Source organism: Primulina tabacum, chromosome 9, assembly GCF_025594145.1.
Source record: "Primulina tabacum isolate GXHZ01 chromosome 9, ASM2559414v2, whole genome shotgun sequence".
Lineage (NCBI taxonomy): Eukaryota > Viridiplantae > Streptophyta > Magnoliopsida > Lamiales > Gesneriaceae > Primulina > Primulina tabacum.
Window position 1 is genome coordinate 6,384,391 of NC_134558.1, and position 22,578 is coordinate 6,406,968.

Consider the following 22,578-nt stretch of genomic DNA (forward strand, 5'->3'; position numbering starts at 1 on the left):
GTGGTTGATGTGCGAAAGGAAAGTAATTTGCAATTACAGGATATTGATGTGGTTCAGGATTATCCTGACGTGTTTGCTGATGATGTGCCTGGATTACCACCTGATCGAGAGGTGGAGTTTGTTATTGATTTAATTCCAGGTACAGCTCCAATTTCCAAGGCTCCATACAGAATGACTCCTACTGAAATGAAAGAATTGAAGACTCAATTGCAGGAGCTATTAGATAAAGGTTTTATCCGACCTAGTTCCTCACCGTGGGGAGCTCCAGTTTTGTTCGTAAAGAAGAAAGATGGATCATTGCGATTATGTATTGACTACCGAGAACTCAACAAGGTAACCGTGAAGAACAAATATCCTTTGCCACGTATTGATGATCTCTTTGATCAATTGCAAGGAGCAGCAATATTTTCAAAGATTGACCTTCGGTCCGGTTACCATCAACTGAAAGTGAAAAAGGAGGACATACCAAAGACTGCGTTTAGAACGAGGTATGGCCATTATGAATTTTTGGTGATGTCGTTTGGGCTAACCAATGCTCCATCAGTTTTTATGGATTTGATGAATCGTATCTTTAAGCCGTATTTGGATACTTTTGTCATTGTTTTCATTGATGAGACATCTTGATCTACTCAAAGACACGAGAACTTCATCGTGAGCATTTGAGGATTGTGTTGCAGCTATTGAGGGATAAGCAAATGTATGCCAAGTTAAAGAAATGTGAGTTGTGGTTGGAGCAGGTGGCATTTTTGGGCCACATCATTTCGAAAGAAGGAATATCTGTTGATCCATCCAAAGTTGAGTCCATAAAGCAATGGTCCATTCCAAAGACAGTTTCAGAGGTAAGAAGTTTTCTTGGTTTGGCAGGATATTACAGACGTTTCATAGCAGACTTTTCGAAGATAGCTTTGCCATTAACGAGTTTGACAAGGAAGGCAACAAAGTTCGAATGGACCATTGAGTGTCAACGAGCATTTCAAACATTGAAAGATAAGTTAACGTCTGCCCCTTGTATTAGTACTTCCTTGTCGTACTCAATATTTTGTTGTATATATAGATGCTTCAAAGCAGGGGTTAGGTGCAGTACTGATGCAGCGTGGGAAAGTGATAGCATATGCTTCTCGTCAGTTGAAGGAATACGAGAAGAATTATCCCACTCATGACTTGGAGTTGGCAGCAGTGGTTTTTGCTTTAAAGATTTGGCAAAACTACCTTTATGGTGAGAAATGTGAAATATTTACAGATCACAAAAGTTTGAGTTATTTATTTTCGCAGAAGGAATTGAATATGCGGCAGTGGAGATGGTTGGAACTCGTAAAGGATTATGATTGCACCATTAGCTATCATCCTGGTAAAGCTAATGTGGTTGCGGATGCTTTGAGTCGCAAATCAAGTTCATTATTGGGTTCCATGATTTCTAAACCTTTGTTGTTTGATTTGCAAAGAAATGAGATCAATTTGATATCTTCAGGTACAGTTGCTCGATTATCTGCACTAGTTCTCCACTCAACCTTATTTGATCGAATTTTGAAGGAACAACAGCTGGACACTCAGTTATTAGAGTTGAAGAGAAAAAGTGATCTGACAGGAGTTTCAGAGTTTGGGTCGAATCGTGATGGGTTATTGACCTTTCGAGGTAGAATATGTGTTCCTATAGGTGATGACATTCGAAAAAATGTACTTCTTGAAGCTCATACAGTGCCATATTCTGTACATCCTGGTAGTACCAAGATGTATCAAGACCTTCGACGTCTTTACTGGTGGCCAGGTATGAAGAAAGATATCATGTTATTTGTTTCTGAATGTCTAACCTGTCAACAGGTTAAGATTGAGCACCAAAGACCGGCGGGATTGTTGCAATCTTTCCCTATACCGCAATGGAAGTGGGAGCACATAACTATGAATTTTGTTGTTGGGTTACCAAGGACGCAGAAAGGCTTCAATTCTATTTGGGTGATCGTGGATCGATTGACCAAGTCATCACATTTTCTTTCTGTCAAGACGACGTATTCTATGAATCAATATGCTGAGGCTTATATTCAGGAAATTGTGAAACTTCATGGAATATCGGTATCGATAGTTTTAGATCGTGATCCAAGGTTTACATCAGAATTTTGGAAGAGTTTGCATAGAGCCTTGGGAACAAAATTGGATTTTAGTACCGCCTACCCTCCTCAAAGCGACGGTCAATCAGAAAGGGTTATCCAAATTCTTGAAGATATGCTAAGGGCTTGTACGATTGATTTCCCGGGAAGTTGGGATTCCAAGTTGCCTTTGGTGGAGTTCACGTATAATAACAGCTACCAGTCTTCTATAGGCATGGTACCTTATGAAGCTTTATAAGTTAAATCCTCGATATATTGGGCCATTTGAAATTCTTGAGAAGATTGGAGACCGAGCCTATCGTCTTGAATTGCCACCGGACTTGGATCGAGTTCACAACGTATTTCATGTTTCTATGCTACGTAAGTACCTTTCTAATCCATCTCATGTCCTTCGGTATGATTCATTGGATCTTTTGCCTAACCTAAGCTACGAGGAAATGCCGGTTCAAATTCTTGATCGCAAAGTTAAAGTGTTGAGAAATAAAGAAATTGGCCTTGTCAAAGTTCTTTGGAGGAATCATGTTATTGAAGAGGCAACATAGGAACCGGAAGAGGAGATGAAACATCGTTATCCAACTTTATTCGACGGTAAGCAAATTTCGGGGACGAAATTTTTATAAGGAGGGGAGATTGTAATATCCCGACCTTTTTGTCATTTTATAGTTTATAGTGTTATTTATGATTTATGGTGATAAGATATGGTTTTAAATATTTTAATGGTTATGGTGGAAATGATTATTGGTTATGGTTATGGATATTGTGATGGTTGTAAATATGTTTATTGGAATGATTGTTATATGGTCATTGTTTATGGTTATTGTTTTGGAATCATGTTCATAGTTGGTGATGATTATGGAAGTGGATGGGTAGAATAGAAAGTTGATCGTAAGCCAAATAGGAAATGGAAGCGCAGAAACGGTATGAAAAATGTGGCAGTAGTTGTGGTTTTTAGCATAATGTTTTGTATATTGATCCAATTGATGTTAGGCCACTTTCATTGGAAAGATAAGATATAAGGTTATAACTTTCATGTTTTGAGTTTTGTTCAAATCATTAGGGGAGACGAGCCAAAAGTTGCCCGAAGTGTGTCATGTGTATCGTTGCTTCTGTATTGACACATGTTGGGAGATTGAGCATAACTTTTTACTCAGACCTTCAAATGACATGAGGTCAATTGGAGATGCAAGCCAAGACATAGAGCTACAACTTTCTTGTTTACCACTTTTCCAGATTATGAAGGGAAGAGTCGTTTCGGAAGCAATCTTTGTTGGAGCTGTGCGCAGAGCACTGTTGTGGAGTGCAGGTGGCAGTTCCTAGCAGCGCCGCAACGCTGCCAGGGCCGTAACCCTGGCGCCTAGGCGCTGCCAGGCAGCGCCGTAAAGCAGGCGCCGCAACGCCAATTAGTGGCGCCGCGGCGCTAGACATGCGAAATTGTTTTTTTAAAACACGTTTTTAAGGGATTGAAGGCTTATAACATGATTCTAGAGGCTTCTACTTCATTCTAACCTTCTCCCTTTTCCTTAAAATCGATTCATGCCATTTTCATTCTAGTTTTCTCTCCTTCAATCTCTACACCAAGTGCAAGGATTTTAGTTGTATTCTTAGTGATTTTTACCTATTCCTTCAAGTTACCAGGTAAGGATTCTATTATTTTGGAGTTAAGTAGGGTTTGGATGATTGAAGGGTGTTGATGAATTTCTTAGAGTAATGTTGATGATTGTTGGTTATTATTGTGTTGATGTTTGTAGGAATTATTCAAGTTTATCATAGCCACCATATTGTTGGATTGGTTGTAAGTAGAAGCTTTTCCTTCTAATGCTCACATGATATATATGTATATAAGCCATGTTTATTGATGTCTAGCTCTTTCCATTGTTAGATTATTAATGTATGTATTGTTATTTGTTCATTGAGCCAAGAATATCATTGAATCCATTGATAAGGAGCTAGTACTCTATTGTTGCTTACCAAGTGTTTGCTAAAATGTCCCAATGAAGTTTTCGATGATTATAGCCAAGGAATGATAGTAATTCATGCATGTCATTGGCCAATCACATGATTATGAGTATCTCTCACAGTTTTGATATATTTATATATCAAAGAGATACTATCCACAGGTCACAGGTCACATGTCACAGAACTATCATTTCCTTTCCTTTAATTCATGCCATGAAATACCATCTATATTGCTTTTCTACCTATTGTTCATTTAAGATGGTATTATTCATTGTTCATTGCTATTGATTTACCGTCCATTGCCATTGCTTCATTGTTTATTGTCATTGCGATATCTATATTTCAAACCAACCACATGTATATGTACTTGTTACGTATAGCTTTCTGCTTACTGAGTTTTATCTCATTCCAGTTAATATCATGTGATGCAGGTGACAAAAAGAATTGAAGCGGATCGTCCAAGGGGAAGAAGTCATATAAAAGCCAATGGGAAAGACTTTTGATCATGTCACTTTTATTCTATTTTGGGTGAACATGAGAAGTTTAAATATTGTCATATTTTGTAAAATGAATTATGGGGTAAAACTTATGTTAGTTTGTGGATTTCTTTTGGGATACTACAAAAGTTAATGTTTATGTTAAATCATTTTTGAAAATGCTTTTGATGTAAATGGTTTATTGTTCTTTCCCGTTTAATTTTAAATGCTTCCGCGTATGTTTTTTTTTTTAAATTTCAATGTCATGAGAGGGGGTTGTTACAAATTGTTTATACATAGAGTTTCATTGTGAACACTCGGCCAACACTTGGCTCGACGTCCACCTACTCTAACAATCTCCCACTTGCACTAGAGCCAACTACCCATATGCTTCAAACCCATCGATTCGCGATGCTTCTGGAATAATGGTCCGGTAAAGGCTTAGTTAGTGGATCAGCAACATTATCTGCAGAGCCGAATTTGTCAATCGAGACATCTCCTCTTTCCACAATCTCTCGGAGGATGTGGTATTTTCTCAATGCATGTTTGGACTTCTGATGAGACCTTGGCTCATTTGCTTGAGCTATAGCTCCTGTGTTGTCACACAACACTGGGACATGAGCAACTCCATTAGGAATGACGTCCAACTCTTGGACGAAATTCCTTATCCAAACAGCCTCCTTTGCTGCATCTGATGCAGCAATGTATTTGGCCTCAGTGGTGGAATCCGCAGTACTGTATTGCTTGGAACTCTTCCAAGAGACAGCAACACCATTGAGCATGAATACAAATCCAAGGTTGACTTCGAGTCATCGATATCGCTTTGGAAGCTAGAGTCGGTATAGCCTTCTAATTTCAGTTCTCCACCCCCATAGACCAAGAACAACTTATTGGTACTTCTCAAATACTTGAGGATGTCTTTCACTGCTTTCCAATGTGGAAGACCAGGGTTTGATTGATATCTACTCTCTACACTTAGTGCGAAATCCACGTCAGGACGTGTAGATATCATCCCATACATGATGCTACCAATCGCAGATGCATATGGAATGCGTGTCATCGCCGCTATCTCTGCATCAGTCTTGGGAGACATAGACTTGGATAGGGACACGCCATGACACATTTGTAGATGTCCTCTCTTGGACTCATCCATCGAGAACCACTTCACGATGGTATCAATGTATGTGGACTGGGTGAGACCAAGCAATCTTCTCGATCTATCTCTATAGATCTGTATTCTCAATACAAAAGATGCTTCACCCAAGTCCTGTATCGAGAACTTACTCGCTAACCATATTTTAGTTGATTGCAACATTCCTACATCATTCCCAATGAGTAGAATGTCATCAACATAAAGCACCAGGAATGTCACAGCACTCCCACTGACCTTCTTATACACACAGGGTTCCTCAGGATTCTTAGTAAAACCAAACTCTTTGATTGTACTATCGAATCTAAGGTTCCAACTCCTAGATGCCTGCTTTAGACCATAAATAGATCTCTGAAGTTTGCATACCATATGCTCATTTCCAACAGATGTAAACCCTTCGGGTTGAGACATGTAAATCTCTTCCTTAATATCCCCATTAAGAAAGGCTGTTTTGACATCCATCTGCCATATCTCATAGTCATACCATGCAGCTATGGCTAGCAATATCCTTATGGACTTGAACATTGCAACTGGAGAAAAGGTTTCCTCAAAGTCAACTCCTTGTCTTTGAGTATATCCTTTTGCCACCAATCGCGCCTTGAAGGTCAATACCTTCCCATCCGCCCCAAGTTTCCTCTTGTAAATCTATTTACACCCTATGGGAACAATTCCCTTAGGTGGATCCACGAGATTCCACACTTGGTTTGAATGCATGGAATTCATCTCAGATTCCATCGCTTCAAGCCACTTGGATGAATCAGCATCAGATAACGCTTCCTTGAAGGTCCTTGGCTCACATCCATGGTTAGGCTCATCATTGCCTTCTTCAAGAAGCAGACCATACCTCATAGGTGGTCTCAAGACTCTCTCGGATCTTCTAGGAGTTTGTATCTCCTCTCTTGGCTCTTCGGGTGTGGGTTCTATAATTGTGGGTGTCTCTCGAACCTCTTCGAGTTCTATCATCTCCCCTTTTCTATCTAATAGAAATTCCTTTTCCAAAAAGGTTGCATTCCTAGAAACAAACACCTTTGTTTCTTGGGGATGATAGAAGTAGTATCCAACTGAATTCTTTGGATATCCCACAAAGTAACATAAAATGGATCGACTATCCAATTTATTTTCCACTACCTGCTTCACATAAGCAGGGCACCCTCATATTCTAAGATATGAATATTTGGGTGGCTTACCCATCCATATCTCATATGGTGTTTTATCAACTGCCTTTGTATGGACATTGCTCAACAACAGTGCCGCTGTCTCAAGCGCATATCCCCAAAAGGATGGCGGCAACTCCGTGAACCCCATCATAGACCAAACCATGTCCATCAAAGTCCGGTTACGACGCTCCGAAACACCATTCAACTGTGGTATAGCGGGCGGAGTCCACTGCGAGAGAATCACATTCTCCCTAAGATACTCTTGGAACTTGGCACTCAAATACTCACCACCTCGATCCGATCAAAGTGTCTTGATGCTTCGTCCCAACTGTTTCTCTACTTCACTTCTGAATTCTTTGAACCTTTCAAAGGCTTCAGACTTGTATTTCATCAAATACGCATACCCATACCTCGAAAAGTCATCGGTAAAGGTGATGAAGTAGGCATGTCCATGCTTAGTGGTGATGCTAAGCGGACCGCACACATCGGTATGGATCAAATCGAATAACCCTTTGGCTCGCTCCACATGGCTCTTAAAGGGAATTTTGGTCATCTTTCCTTTTAGACATGATTCACAAGTCGTGAGAGCATTAATATCAGACATATCAAACATGCCCACTCCCACTAGCTTGTTCATCATTCTTAGGAAAAAATGTCTAATCGAGCATGCCATAATTATGCCATATTTAGAGTATCTTGCTTTCGCTTGTTTGTTGTTGTTATTGCTAGGACATTGTTTAGTGGAATATCTTTCAATTTTAAATTATAGAGATCGTTTTCAAGTTCTCCAGTACCAATTAAACATTCATTCTTGTAAATGTTGCAAACACCTTTGCTAAATAAACAAGAATATCCATCTTTATCAAGCATAGAAATGGAAACAATGTTTTTTCACCAAATCAGGTACAAAAAAAACATCTCTTAAAATCAACTTAAAATCATTGTTCAACAATATGTAAACATTTCCCACGGCCTTGGCAGCAACTCTTGCTCCATTGCCCAACCTCAAGAAGGTCTCACCTTCTCTAAGTCTTCTACTTCTTCTCATTCTCTATGTAAATCATTACAGAGATATGAGCCACTGCTGGTATCCAATACCCAAGAAGTAAAGTTAATTGAAATGTTTAATTCAATGTAGAACATACCGTTTCCAGAACTCTTCTGGACAAGATATTCTCTGCAGTTACGCCTCCAATGTCCAGGATTTTAGCAGTGATGACAAATATCAGCAGTCTTGTCAGCCTTTACTGGTGTGGCTGCCACAATGGGATTCGGAGCTTGCCTCTTCAAGGGCACGTTCTTCTTGGGATGTTGGAAAGAACGCTTCTTTCCCTTCCTAGGTGGACCAGTCCTCGTACCAGATGAAGAGCCCACATAAAGAACCGACTTCTCATCTTTCATAGAAGCCTGCATATAACACTTGGTTTTCAAGTCATGGTCACACCATTCCTTGTAAGTCTGCAATTCCTCAGGAGTGCAGTCAGTCGGAGCCTAAACAGGAGGCGACTCAGTAAGTGTATACGCTATACTTTTCGAATTCAAGACGATTTTCAGATTTCTTAGCCAATTGAGGTAATTAGGTCCGGTTAATATGTGTTTGTCGAGTATTACAGATAGCGGATTGCGAATCTAAGACATTGTCAAAAAGTATTGAAAAGTAAAACAGATAAATGTTAATGACTATTTTAAAATATTTAGTAAGATATAAAGTATGGACTTTTACTTTATAAATTTTCGCTCCCACTGTTTTGACATATTTCACTACCCTCTAGTGAAAACGGGAAACTCCTTTCCTCAGTAGGTACGCAAGGTCCAATTAGCGAATTATGATCCCGAATAATATCAGTCAATCACAATTCCTAAAAGGTAGTTTCCAATTGCATCTCCATGCAACCCTCTACGTAAACTTTTGTCTCACGTTTGATTAGGACCCAATAATATGACGTCGTTCATCTTTACGTGTCAAGCCTTACCCATCGATGTTGAACCTTAATGGACGGTCGCCATGAGTTCCCTCAATAATATGAGCCGAAATCATGGGAATTCCACGTAGTTCACATCACCATGTCAATGGATGTCACAGCTTTCCGGCATCCAGGGATCCCCCAATAATATGAGCCTCGCCTCGAGCACGGGTAGCGTTCATCATGCACCCATTGTCGATGGAAGACATGAAAATTATAAACAACTTTATAATTCCCCTTTTCGGGCTTGATATTAATTTTGAATCTTATTCAAAATGAGGGTTTTTAATTTTGAAAGGTCTCATCATTAATTTTATTTAAAAGCTCGCCATGTTTGATCGTATATTTGTCGGATTCATGCAACTTTGTTATTATCATAATAATAACGCACATACTCATTATTTATAACATATCATGCATATATTATAAACAATAAACAAAATAAGGATGATCAATCGCCCCAATACTAATGGCCCGTGTGAGCTAAGCACGGGCCTAGGTCCAATCATAGGGAAATGCATGGGATGCAAATACAACTATTACATAAGCTTCCAATATTTACATGTCTTCGTTCTTCATAATCATCAAGGCCACCATATTCCAATCTTGATCATCCACTATACTAATATTTACAAATAAATATCCATGACAAATAGGGATACATCTCATGGGATGGGAACGGGCCATAAACCAAGCCCACTTTATAAATTGATAATTATTACAATCATTCAACACAAAATATCCTAGCATACACCTAGCAAATTGGGCTTGGGCTTTTGATCATCCTTCATGCATAATATCACATATCATACACCATTAATTAATTATCACAATAATTAATTGATCCAATAATATATATCTTGATCCAATCACTAACCGTCACGATTATAAACTAAATTAACAAAGTATACAAACACCTTTGTCTACTTTTCAATTAATTTATTTATAACCGAATTTCTTGTAAATCACAATTTACTATAAATAATTAAAGTCCAACTTCAATTATTTATTTTATGAGAAAATATTTGCAACTTTTGTAAATTTAAACTTAAGGGCCCAAAAAATTCATTTTTCACAAAAATATTTTGGCCCATTTAAATTCACAAATATGTTAGCCATCCAATGGACCCAATAACTCAAGGCCCATGACACTTTGATATTTCAAAACACCTTTCGAAAACCCTATTCGTCATCTCCGTCGTCGGATTCTGGCCAACAAAATTTTTTTTTTATTTATTTAAAATCATGGGGCTGTTCGGGGCAGCCCCTCGGGCAGCCCCAGCTGCCCGAAATGGGCAGCAACTTGCTGCCCAAAACCCGCCCCAATTCGGCCTTGAATTCGTTGCAACAAATCATCTCATGCGGTTAGAAATCGACTTCAATATAATATCTTGTATAATCTACACAAAATAGTATCCTTAGCTCATGATACCACTTGAAAGGGGATTAGTTTTAGGTGTTCAAATACGCAACGGAAGTTCAAAAATTATTTTCAAGAAGAAAAACCGAACACCTCTACTAAGATGTGTAGCAAATACAAAAACACCAAAATGTCATACATAGGGTGTTTAGAAATTTACCTATCAATCACAAGGGATTGATGATGTCTCCAACTAAGGTGTAAACACCTTAGCTCTTGAATGAATGACAAATCTTCAAGCCTCCTTTCTTCAAAATTAGGCCCACCACCTACTAGCTAGAACCTACCTTACACTTGCACTAGAAAATGTAAGGTATTTTTCTTTGAGAAGAGTATTGTTTCCTCAACAATTGAAGAACAAATTTTGGAGAATTTTTGGAGTAAAATTTCGTCCAACATAAGGGGAGGAGAGGAGGGGGAAAACTTTTCTTGGTTGTGGAAAAAGTTAAAGCAAAAAGGTGCATGTGTATGCCATGCAATTAACTCAAAAGTTGTTTCCAACCCTTCACCTTCCAAGCATGCATTTCATTTGGGCTTGTAACAATTACAAGGTCCATGGACTTTTATTTAAATTTTCTCAAACACATTTGAGACCATTTAACCTTTACTTGATATTACTCAAGCCCACTAGTTTAATAATTTTTTCTAATTGGGCTCTACAAAGCCCAATGTTGTTTAATTAATCCAACACTTGAATTAATTTAATTATTTGGACTCTACCAGGTCCACTAGTGTTTAATTAATTCAACACTTAAATTAATTTAATTTAGTCCACAATAATGTATATGAAAATCATAATTTTCAAATACATTACTCGTTTGACCAACTTTTAATTTAGGAACACTTTCTCAAATTAAAAGTTACATTCTCCTTATAGAAGTCATACTTCTATTTTTATTTACGCTTATAAACTTCTTTATAAACCGTTCAACACATTGAACTATTTTACTTCTCAACGGGATCTAGAAATTAGCACTTGTGTGACCCTCAATGGTTCATTGATACAACTAGCCGTGTGTTCACATCTCCATGTGATTCGGACTAAACATGTCCTTATACAAGCATACCCCAATTCCTCCATTCTTACTTATCGACTCCTTGATAACAAGAACGTCAGAACTCAAGTCTGATAGTACCCAACCAATCATGTTAAACGCCTAGCAGCATCGCTTACATGATTCCCTAGGTATCAAATGATAGTAGCCTGCAAGAACCATTCAATTATGGTTAGCGTACAGTACGGTCCCTTCAACTCATATATCCCGACTGATTCGACAACCATTGGTATATCGAGAGTTGTCAATGAATCGATACTATGTGTCATGTCGTAGTTGCATCGATGGTGTAATCTATGAAACCCCTTTCATAATTACCATCATAATCTGATCAGAGATTTCAAACTACATACACATGAGATCACATAGGATATCCATACCCGAAGGTAAGCGATGAATCCCCGACTACAATACATCGACTCCTATATGTTTCGACAGAACACCCAACCTTGCCACCTGATGACCCCTTGAGAGTCGGTAAACAAGTCAAAGTGTAGTGCTAGCACATAGAGTCTCAATGTTGTCCCGGGTCATAAGGACTAATGGTGTACATCCATAAACTAGGACTTTTCCACTCGATAAGTGAGAACCACTTGGAAAGTCCTTTATGGAGGGTTGTTCAGTGAACTCTACCAGGAGCACCTATCTGCATGCTCAGACATCACAATGTCCCCTACCAATGAAACATGGTACTCACATCGCAGATACTAGTCTCAAACTCGAGAGGCCTATATCCTTCTTAGCGGCGGCTGAATCGACTAGGAACTGTTTAGAATATACAGTATTACAAATATGAGTTTCATGATACTCATCATATGAGCATCTCATATTCTTTCTACTATTTGTATATTCAAGGGCTTTATCTATGCAAGTAGCATGGGTATACAGATAAAGAAGTGCCAAAATAATAATTTCAAATATTATTAAAATAAAGATTGTTTATATATAGAGTTTCATTGTGAACACTCGGCCAACACTTGGCTCGACGTGCACCTACTCTAACAATAAAGCTACTGGACTGCATGTATTATTTACCCGATTTCTGATAGTAGGTGGGTAAGTCCAGTACAAGTTGTTCCGAAGAAGGGTGGGATCACTGTCGTAAAGAATGAGAACAATGAGTTAATTCCTACCAGAACTATTACAGGGTGATGTGTTTCCATTCATTATAGAAAACTTAATGACGCCACCTGTAAAGACCATTTCCCCCTCTCTTTTATTGATCAAATGTTGGAAAGGTTAGTTGGACATCCTTTCTACTGCTTCCTGGATGGTTATTCGGGTTATATGCAAATTCCCATTGACCCTGAAGATCAGGAGAAAACCACATTTACCTTTCCTTACGGGACATCTGCATATAAACGAATGTCATTCGGTCTATGTAATGCACCAGCAACTTTCCAACGCTGCATGATGTCAATTTTTCACGACATGATTGAGGACTTTATTGAAATATTCATGGATGATTTTTCTGTCTTTGGCTCTTCATTTGATACGTGTTTGATTAACCTGTCTAAAGTCTTGGAGAGATGTGAGGAGTCAAATTTGGTTTTAAACTGGGAAAAATGTCATTTCATGGTGAGAGAGGGAATTGTGTTGGGGCACAAAATTTCAGAAACTAGGGATTGAAGTTGATAAGGCAAAAATTGAAGTAATTGAGAAACTCCCAGCCCCAACAAACATCAAAGGAGTGCATAGTTTCTAGGACATGCAGGATTCTATAGATGCTTTATAAAAGATTTTTCTTGCATTGCTAAGACACTAACCAATTTGCTGATAAAAGATGTGCACTTTGATTTTTCCAATGAGTGTATGCAGGCCTTTTAGGTTTTAAAGGAGAAATTGATCACCGCACCTGTGATGATAGCGCTTGATTGGGGGTCACCATTTGAGGTGATGTGTGATGCAAGCGACACAGCTCTAGGGGCAGTTTTGGGGCAAAAGTGGGAGAAATGCATCCATGTCATCTACTATGCTAGCATGACACTGTCAGCTGCCCAACTGAACTATGCCACTACAGAGAAGGAGCTTCTTGCTATGGTTTTTGCTCTAGATAAATTTAGATCATATTTGATAGGGAGCAAAGTTGCAGTGCACACTGACCATTCCGCCTTGAAATACTTGATGGCCAAAAAGGATACAAAACCAAGGCTAAGTCGCTGGATTCTTCTGTTGCTGGAATTTGACTTAGAAATAATCGATAGGAAGGGGACATAAAACCAAGTTACAGACCATCTCTCGCGTTTGGAGATTCCAAGTCAAGGTAATGAAACTATTCGCGATGATTTCCCAGATGAACAACTTTTTGAGGTCAACAGTTTACCATGGTACGCCGATTTTGTTAATTATCTATCCAGTAAGTTCATCCCTCCCAATTTTACTTATCAGCAAAAGAAGAAGTTTTTCTCAGATTTGAAATATTATTTGTGGGAGGATCCTTATTGTTTAGAATATGTGCAGACTGGTATAATCCGTAGATGTGTTCCCCAGGAAGAGGTAAGAGAAATTTTGTTTCATTGTCATGTTGATCCGGCCGGAGGCCATTTTGGGGCAACTAGAACTGCATAAAAAGTCCTCCAGTCTTGTTTTTATTGGCCTACTCTATTTAAGGATGCACATGAATATGTTACAAATTGTTCAAATTGTCAGCGCACGGGTAATATCTCTAGGAGACATGAATTGCCTCTAAATGATATTTTGGTGTGTAGGATATTTGATGTTTGGGTAGATTTCATTGGTCCGTTCCCAGTTTCTTTTGGGAACAAGTATAATTTGGTGGCTATAGATTATGTGTCTAAATGGGTGGAGGCACTTGCATGCAAAACTAATGACTTAGGGTTGTCATTCAATTTCTCATGAAAAGTATTTTCTCAGGTTTTGGCACACCTAGAGCCATTATTAACGATGGGGGTACTCATTTTTGTAATCGTCAATTTGACAATCTGTTGGCTAAGTATGGGGTCCGACATAAGGTGGCCACACCTTATCATCCTCAAACTAGTGGCCAAGTCGAGGTATCGAACAGAGAACTTAAACGCATTCTTGAGAAGACTGTCGGTGCTTCAAGAAAAGAATGGTCTAGAAAACTCGATGATGCACTTTGGGCTTACCGCAATGCTTTTAAAACTCCCATTGGCATGTATCCTTTTAGATTATTGTATGGGAAGTCGTGTCACCTACCCGTAGAACTTGAACATAGGGCATATCGGGCTACTAAATTCTTGAATTTTGATGCTAAAGCCACAAGTGACGAGAGAGTGCTGCAACTGAATGAATTGGATGAGTTTAGGTTGGATGCTTATGAGAACGCCAAGCTTTACAAGGAGAAAACCAAACGTTGGCATGATCAGAACATCGTCCATCGAGAAGAATTTGTGGTGGGACAACTGGTACTATTATACAATTCTCGACTGAAGTTGATGCCAGGTAAGTTGCGTTCACGGTAGTCAGGACCATACACCATCATGCAAGTGTTCCCTTACGGGACAGTAGAGATCACTAGTGAAGCAACTGGAGCATTCAAGGTGAATGGACATAGGCTGAAGATTTATCATGGGGGAACTATGCCCGATGAGCTGACCACCATGGGTCTGCAGGATCCAAATTGAATAAAGGGAATACAATCGGGCTATAGACTATAAATTTAGCGCTTGCTGGGAGGCAACCCAGTGTTTAGTTTTACTTTTCTTTCATCTTTTAATTTAGTTTTATTTCTTCTTATTTTATGCATATCTCGTGAGCTAATCTCACTGAATGGTGGTGCATGTAGTTTAGTCTCTAGCAGGTGATATTTCTCAAGTATGGGGGATTCTATTAGGACCAGCGGACTGAGAACGTCAAATAGGTTAGGGAAGTCTCTGTACAATTTTTGCATCTTGTGTGCTTGATCGAGTTTCAATTTTGATGTGCTGATTTATAGAATTGTACATTCCTGGTTTTCCAGAATTTGTTTGGTTCGTAGTGCGTGTAAGGTATTGTTTAAAAAAAAAGTGTTGACCCGGACCCGTAGACGGATCGCTGCACGGGGTTCGTGTTCATGAATTCACAACCTTCCGTGTTCCAGAGTCTACACGGATCCCTACCCGGACCCTTAGACGGGGTCCGTGTCCATCACTTTCAGATTGCCCCCTTTCGTGACCACACATGGACCTGTACACGGACCCCGGACACGGGGTCCGTGCCTTCTATTTTTGAAGGTTTTCAGAATAAAACATCACAATTCTACCCCAAAACCCCAAATCCATAAATCTCAAAACCGATTCCATCACCTCCTCCTACGCCAATCCTGCCGCCTCTTGCCGTCCCTTGCCGTCCGCAGCCGAGCCCTCCCGCAACCTACTGAGAACCCACACCACTCCACACCCACAAAATCCTCACAGCAGCGCCGCCGTACTCCCGCCGCCTCCCGTCGCCGGACGCCTTCCCCCACTGTACGAGAGTGAGTTTATTGCACATTATTTCAGTTAGTGATTGGGTATCGTTCTTAGATTGTTGGACTGCTGGACTTTGCTTGTTAAAGGGTTGCATCGTTATCACTTTGAGTCTGTTTTCGGGATAAATTGTTGTTGGAGCCTATTGCCCATAGATTGTTTCAAATTGGATGTTGATTTATTATCATTGCGTTGGGATAGGCTCGTGAATTGTTTCGGTCTATTTGGGATCAGTTTGGATTGTTGTGATTGATTTGTTGGAGTTTTTGAATCTATATGCTTGAGTCGAAATGCCTCCTCGCAAACAGACTAGTAAGCACGCACGAGGCGATGCCTCCTTTTCCTCTGGGTCCGCCAGGTTGGCATTTGATGCTTTTAAGTTCACCAGCCGAGAAAATTTTGAGTGGTACTTGGCGCTTAATGAGAACTCCGTGATTGTTGAATGTTTCCATTCATCCACGGATCGATGACGAGGTGCCACTCAGGGCAGAGTTTGATAAATTTTGTTGGGGACCTCTCTTGGACATCGCAGGCCCTAATTACCCGAGTTGGTCTGGAAATTATACGTGAATTTCGAGGAAAAAGACAAGATCGAGATGCAACATATACGTACTTACGTCAAAGGGTCACTATTGAATTAACTAGTGGATCTCTGGCCGCTATATTGAATTTTCCCAATGACGGGCCTCCGGTGGTTTTCAATCAGTTGGATCTTTTCCTGTCGGACATCACTTTCCGGATCCCTCAGGCGCAGAACCGTCTAGAGTATTTCCCATCCCAAATCGGTTCCCGCACCAGCGTCCTTCCGACGTCCCTCCCGCTTCTTGATCGTCTTATTTGTTACTTCACGAGAGCGAACATCATTCTGAGGAAGGCAGAGAACAATGAGGTCGTCATATGGATCTTTATATCATAGACAAGATGTTGAATGGATTGGGGGCCATTCCTGCAATTCCGGTGGCTTCGATCATTATTTCTCATATGCCTTCGGTCGCCCATATCGATCCCACAAAGAATAAGACGCCATATGCACCATTTCCTATCATCATCTCCCGGATTTTGGTGGCCCATGGTGTCGATCTCACTAGTGAGACTTCCTTCCTCCCCACCTATACACATATGTTCTCACCCTAGGCCATGAAGGGCATGTGTTTCATTTTCCGGCAGGGTGCTTGGTACCGTAATCCCGGGAGTCGCCATATCAGTCTACATCCCCTTGACCCACCAGTGCTTCCCCCTACATCCGATGAGCGAGCCTGAGAAGATCGAATAGCAGAAGAGGCAGCATTGGATGCCCAAGCAGCACCTCAAGTTGGTTTGCCCCCGCAACAGCGCGCCCCGAGAGGTACTCGTCAGGTCTTGTCGGCCATATTTGATTGCATGGACGACTTGCTCACCCGATTGGCTCGACTCGAGCACCATGCCAAGACGCAGTCATATTCAGATGATATCTACGCAGCAGCCTTTTGACAGATCCACCCTCGATGGCCTTGAGGACTTGGACGTGGGTTCTGATGACGAGTAGTTTAGCTTCTTTATTTTAGGACTTGTGGAGGATTATATCGGTTTTCTCATTTTGAGCTTTCCATTCATATGCTGCTGTTGATTTTATGGGACATATTCTTTATGATTATTCTCTTGTGGGTTTCTTCGTGTGCTTGTGTGCATTTCCTATTCCTTTTACGGTTCTTTGTGTATTCGATGTCGTTCTTTTCAGGAATCGATGATTACTACCATATTTACACCACTTACTCACATTTTTCCAGGGAAGTGTTTTTGCTTTGACTGTCTTGCTAGTTCATTTTTTTTATCTCTTTACACTGAGGGCAGTGTCGATATCAAAGTTTGGGTGTAGGTTAGTTTTGTTACACATCGTTGCACAGCACTTAACAACACTTTTCACATAGGATGGGACTATATCTAGAGAAAGAACTCTTGTTTTACTTGATAACCGGATTAATTTGTTAGATTTTGGATCACTGGAAAATCGTTTCATGAATAGTATTGAATGAGAGGAGTCATAGTTTCAAGGAGAGAGTCAGGCATGAACCAGTTTTGTATTGACATTTCAATCCATGCACGTGGTCAGAATTTTGCCCAGTGATGGTGAATTGGTGCAAGGTGAACTAAAAAAAATAGAAAAAACCTAGAACTTGTCTGATTAGCCATCGATGCGAAAATACGAACGATTGTGACTTAGGGATGCTTTAGGCGATCTTTGGACCGTTTGAGCCTTTCAAGCCTACCGGATACATCATTTATTGTCTCTAGTAACCCTTCTTAAGCCTGTAAAAATCGAATGGTGTGTGTCAATGACACACAATTAGACCCCATTTGTAATTTATTCAATGTCCCACATCAACCACCTAAATTTTAGCCTATACACTTTTGTCCTGTGATAAGTGCAATTTATTGCACTTTTATTACTTGTTTTTAACTTGGAATTTTATGATTCTTGAGCAGGTTTTATTTGATTTGTTATTGTTTTTGTTGTTGTAGTTTGGTAGCTTAGAATGAGAGTTTGAAGTAGTAAAGTGTTGAATTGGAAAGTGCAAAAGATCAAAATTACAGAAGCTGCAGCGCACCCGCGCTTATACATACACCGCACCTGCGGTGAAGCAGTGCACCCGCGCTAAAATCCATACCGCACCTGCGCGCGCACACCAGAACCAACACCGCACCCGCGGTGTCCTCTTGACCGCACCCGCGCTCCTTGCAAAACAGAATCCGAAAAATCTGTATTTTTGTGTGCTGCGCATGAAAGTCCAAGATTTTGGTGTGCTGCGGATTGAGGCTTGTCTAGGGACTATAAATTACATCATTTACTTACCATCTAGGGTATTGGGGAGCCAAGGAAGGAGTAGAGGCTGCTGCTAGAGGATTGAAGATCCAAGTTCATCAAGTTCTTGGGAACTCTTTTGCACAACTCCGGGGACGGAATCAGCACTTCAAACTCTTGTTCTAAGTTCTTCTTTCTTTTATTTTTCAGTTGATATGTCTTGTTTTAAAACCATGTTTTGTTGTTTTTCTTGTGTTATTATGAACTAATTTTATTTTTAGAGGAAAGATGGAACAAAACTAAAAACCATGTGTTAGAATCTATGAACTAAGTTATTTAAGTTCTTCATATTGTTCATTTGTATTGTTCTAATCTTAATGCTTTCAATTTATTGGCCATAATTTGAATGATTTATATGTCTACAATTTATCACTCGGAAGAGGAAATTATAAACTAGAAATGGAAAAATACATCAATGATATTTATAGAGTTCGGGAGGGCCTATAATGCATTCGAAGCTCATAGAGAATCTAGTGCTTGATGTGTTATTTATTTGTAAATTGTTAATGGGAACGTTGCAATCCATTTTTAGATAATTACAGTCTACTTAACACTCGGGAGAGGGAGTAGATAATCATAGGATTCTTGGTTAATGAATAAGAAGGATTTTTATAACATAGCTACAAGAAATTACACATGGTGGACAGTTGCGTGAAATCGGACCTCTAGATCTTTTATTCCATTGTTACTTGCTATAAATTGGTGTTACATTTAAATCCATTTTCAATTTAGTTATTCTTGCAAACAAATCTTTTAATTGATTATTCTAAATAAAGTCGATACTATTTTAATCACAAGTACTAATATACATTTATATACACATTCCTCGTGGGATCGAAACTTGTACTCAAAAATACATTTTACTATAATTTGACGTCGTGCGCTTGCGAGCAATCAAGAAAACACGCAACAAGTTTTTGGCGCCGTTGCCGGGGAATGTTTATTTTAAATTTATATTTGTATTGTTACCAAAATTAGTCTAGATTTTAATTTAGAGCTGCTTTTATTGTATTACATTAAACATTGATTTGTTTCTTATCTTTGTTTGACAGTGCATGCGAAGATCGCAAAATCTTGACTTGCTTATCTTTGATCCCGAGATCGAAAGAACCACAAGAAGATTAAGAAAGGCAAGAAGAGAAGCGATTCAAACAATGGCTGACAACAGAGATAACGAAAATCCACCCCCAGCAATACCCATCAGAGATCATTTTAGGCCGGTACTAAATGCTCATTATTCGGGCATAGCACGATGGACTATTAATGCAAACAACTTTGAGCTCAAGCCCGCATTGATAAACATGGTTCAACAGAACCAATTTTGGGGAGCCGCTACTGCAGATCCTCATCTACATTTCAGAACATTCCTTGAGATCACTGACACGGTAAAGATAAATGGTGTTCCTGATGATATAATTCGATTGCGCTTGTTTCCTTTTTCTCTTAGGGACCAAGCAAGAGGATGACTCCAATCGCTTCCTTTGGAGAGTATCACTACATGGCAGGAGTTAGCAACCAAGTTCCTTGCTAAATATTTTCCACCTGCGAAGTCTGCACAATTGAAGATTGAGATAAGTACTTTTAGGCAGACTGAATTTGAGCAATTATATGAGGCATGGGAACGGTATAAGGAGTTGTTGAGGAGGTGTCCAAACCATGGTTTTGAAGATTGGGTACAGATTGAATTGTTTTACAATGGTTTGAATGGACAAACAAGAGGCACTGTGGATGCAGCAGCTGGTGGCACGATATTTGCCAAATCACCTGATCAAGCATATGATTTGCTTGAATAGATGAGCATTAACAGTTATCAGTGGCCTTCTAAGAGGTCAGGAGTAAAGAAACCAGCTGGAATTTATGCCGTAGATGCTATTACATCACTGACCGCACAAGTTTCAGCTTTAATAACTCAAATTGCAGCTATGAATAAAGCAAGTACACCAGAGGTTGAAAATGCATCGGTTGTTATTGAAGAACCACATATTCCTGATGAGGCGCATTATATCAACAATAGGAATTTTGGTGGATACGGAGGATATCGAGGTAACCCGCCCCCTAACACTTATCATCCTGGTTTGAGAAATCATGAGAATTTTTCATATGCTAATAATAAGAATGTGTTGAATCCTCCACCGGGGTTCAATACATCGAAGGGGGAAGGAAAACCTTCACTTGAGGATCTAGTTGGGATATTTGTTGCTGAATCTAGTAAAAGGATGGCTAGGACTGAATCTCGTCTTGATGGCATGGAAACTCACATGGGAAATATGGGTGCCACAATGAAATCATTGGAGACACAGATTGGACAGTTGGCTAATGTATTGAGAGATCAAAATAGAGGTCAATTTCCAAGTAATACTGAAGTGAATCCAAAGGAGCAATGCAAAGCTGTAACTTTGAGAAGTGGAAGAGAACTTGAGGTTAAAAAATCCAAAGAGAATGAGGAAAATGAGAAGAGAGTTGAAGAAGATGAATGTGAAAATGGAAAGGAAAACATGGTTGAGGAGTCTCGGATTAAAACTGAAGTTGAACGGATTCCTATACTGAAACCCACTCTTCCAGTACCCACAGAGATTTAAGAAGATCAAGATTATTGATGATCAATTTGCAAAATTTTTGGAGATTTTCAAGAAGATTCACATCAATATTCCATTTGCTGATGCTTTAGAGAAAATGCCAAACTATGCAAAGTTCATCAAAGATGTGATGTCAAAAAGAGGAAGTTGCAAGAGTTTGAGACAGTGAAGTTGACCGAAGAGTGCAAGCGCCATTCTCCAAAAGAAGTTAAAACAAAAACTAAAAGATTCAGGGAGTTTTACTATTCCTTGTATTATTGGTAGTACTCAAGTTAATAAAGCTTTATGTGATCTTGGAGCGAGTATTAATCTTATGCCATTTCTGTTTATAGGGATTTGGAGCTTGGGGAGGTAAAACCAACAACTATAACTTTGCTACTTGCAGATAGGTCACTCACCTATCCTCGTGGAATTGTTGAAGATGTTTTGGTAAAAGTTGACAAGTTTATCTTCCCTGCTGATTTTGTAATACTTGATATGGAGGAAGATCAAGATGCTCCATTGATTTTTGGGCGACCCTTCTTAGCCACTGGAAAAGCATTGATAGATGTACACAAAGGAGAACTAACCTTGAGAGTTGGTGGGGAAGCTGTGATATTCAACATCTATAAGGCTATTAAAGGTAACGACGAGGTGAGTACTTGTAAAAGTATTGATATAATTGACTCTTGTGTTGCTGAGATTGGTATAGGTCATACAGTAGAAGATTCATTAAAAAGATGCCTTTCTAGTACTGTCAGTAGAGTTGATGATGATGATTGGGAATTGAGAGAGCAACTTTTAGCTCTTGAAGAGTTGCCACAGGTGAAGGAAGCCGCACAGGAGAAGTTGGAAGAAGAAAAATGTTCAGAGATAATACCTTCATCCCCTGTTTTGAAGGAATTTCCAAGCCATCTTTGCTATGCTTTCTTGGGTGAGAAGTCAACATATCCTGTAATTATCTCTTCCTCTCTTACTTTAGATGAAAAAGAGAAATTGTTGAGAGTGTTGAGGAAATTTAAAACTGCATTTGGGTGGTCGATTTCTGATATCAAGGGGATTAGTCCCACCATATGCATGCATAAGATTTTAATGGAAGAGTCATATGCTCCTTATGTGGATCATCAGAGAAGGCTAAATCCAGCCATGAAAGAGGTAGTAAAAAATGAAGTGTTGAAATTGTTAAATGCTGGAGTTATATATGCTATTTCTGACAGCAGTTGGGTGTTTTCTGTGCAAGTAGTGCCTAAAAAGGGTGGAATGACTGTGGTAAAGAATGAAAATGATGAACTAATATCTACTCGTACTGTGACTGGATGGCGAGTATGTATTGATTATAGGAAGTTGAACAATGCCACACGTAAAGATCATTTTCCATTACCTTTTATTGATCAAATGCTTGATAGATTTGCTGGTTATTGTCACTACTGTTTTTTAGATGGTTATTCAGGTTATAACCAGATTGCTATAGCAC

General features: G+C 39.4%; 1 protein-coding gene across 1 annotated transcript; it reads left to right on the forward strand.

Moving 5' to 3' along the window:
* The first annotated feature begins 13,546 nt into the window (after positions 1–13,546).
* On the forward strand, positions 13,547–14,888 carry LOC142556888 (uncharacterized). Its single transcript, XM_075668384.1, has 3 exons — positions 13,547–13,607; positions 14,155–14,706; positions 14,770–14,888. The coding sequence occupies exons 1-3, from the start codon at positions 13,547–13,549 to the stop codon at positions 14,886–14,888; spliced, it is 732 nt and encodes a 243-aa protein (XP_075524499.1).
* Positions 14,889–22,578: the final 7,690 nt, after the last annotated feature.

Coding starts and splice junctions, on each gene's coding strand:
- LOC142556888 (XM_075668384.1), top strand. CDS start 13,547: ATGAAACTATTCGCGATGATTTCCCAGATGAACAACTTTTTGAGGTCA. Junction 13,608..14,154: donor GAGGTCAACAGTTTACCATG/GTACGCCGATTT, acceptor GTATTTTCTCAG/GTTTTGGCACACCTAGAGCC. Junction 14,707..14,769: donor TCGACTGAAGTTGATGCCAG/GTAAGTTGCGTT, acceptor CTTACGGGACAG/TAGAGATCACTAGTGAAGCA.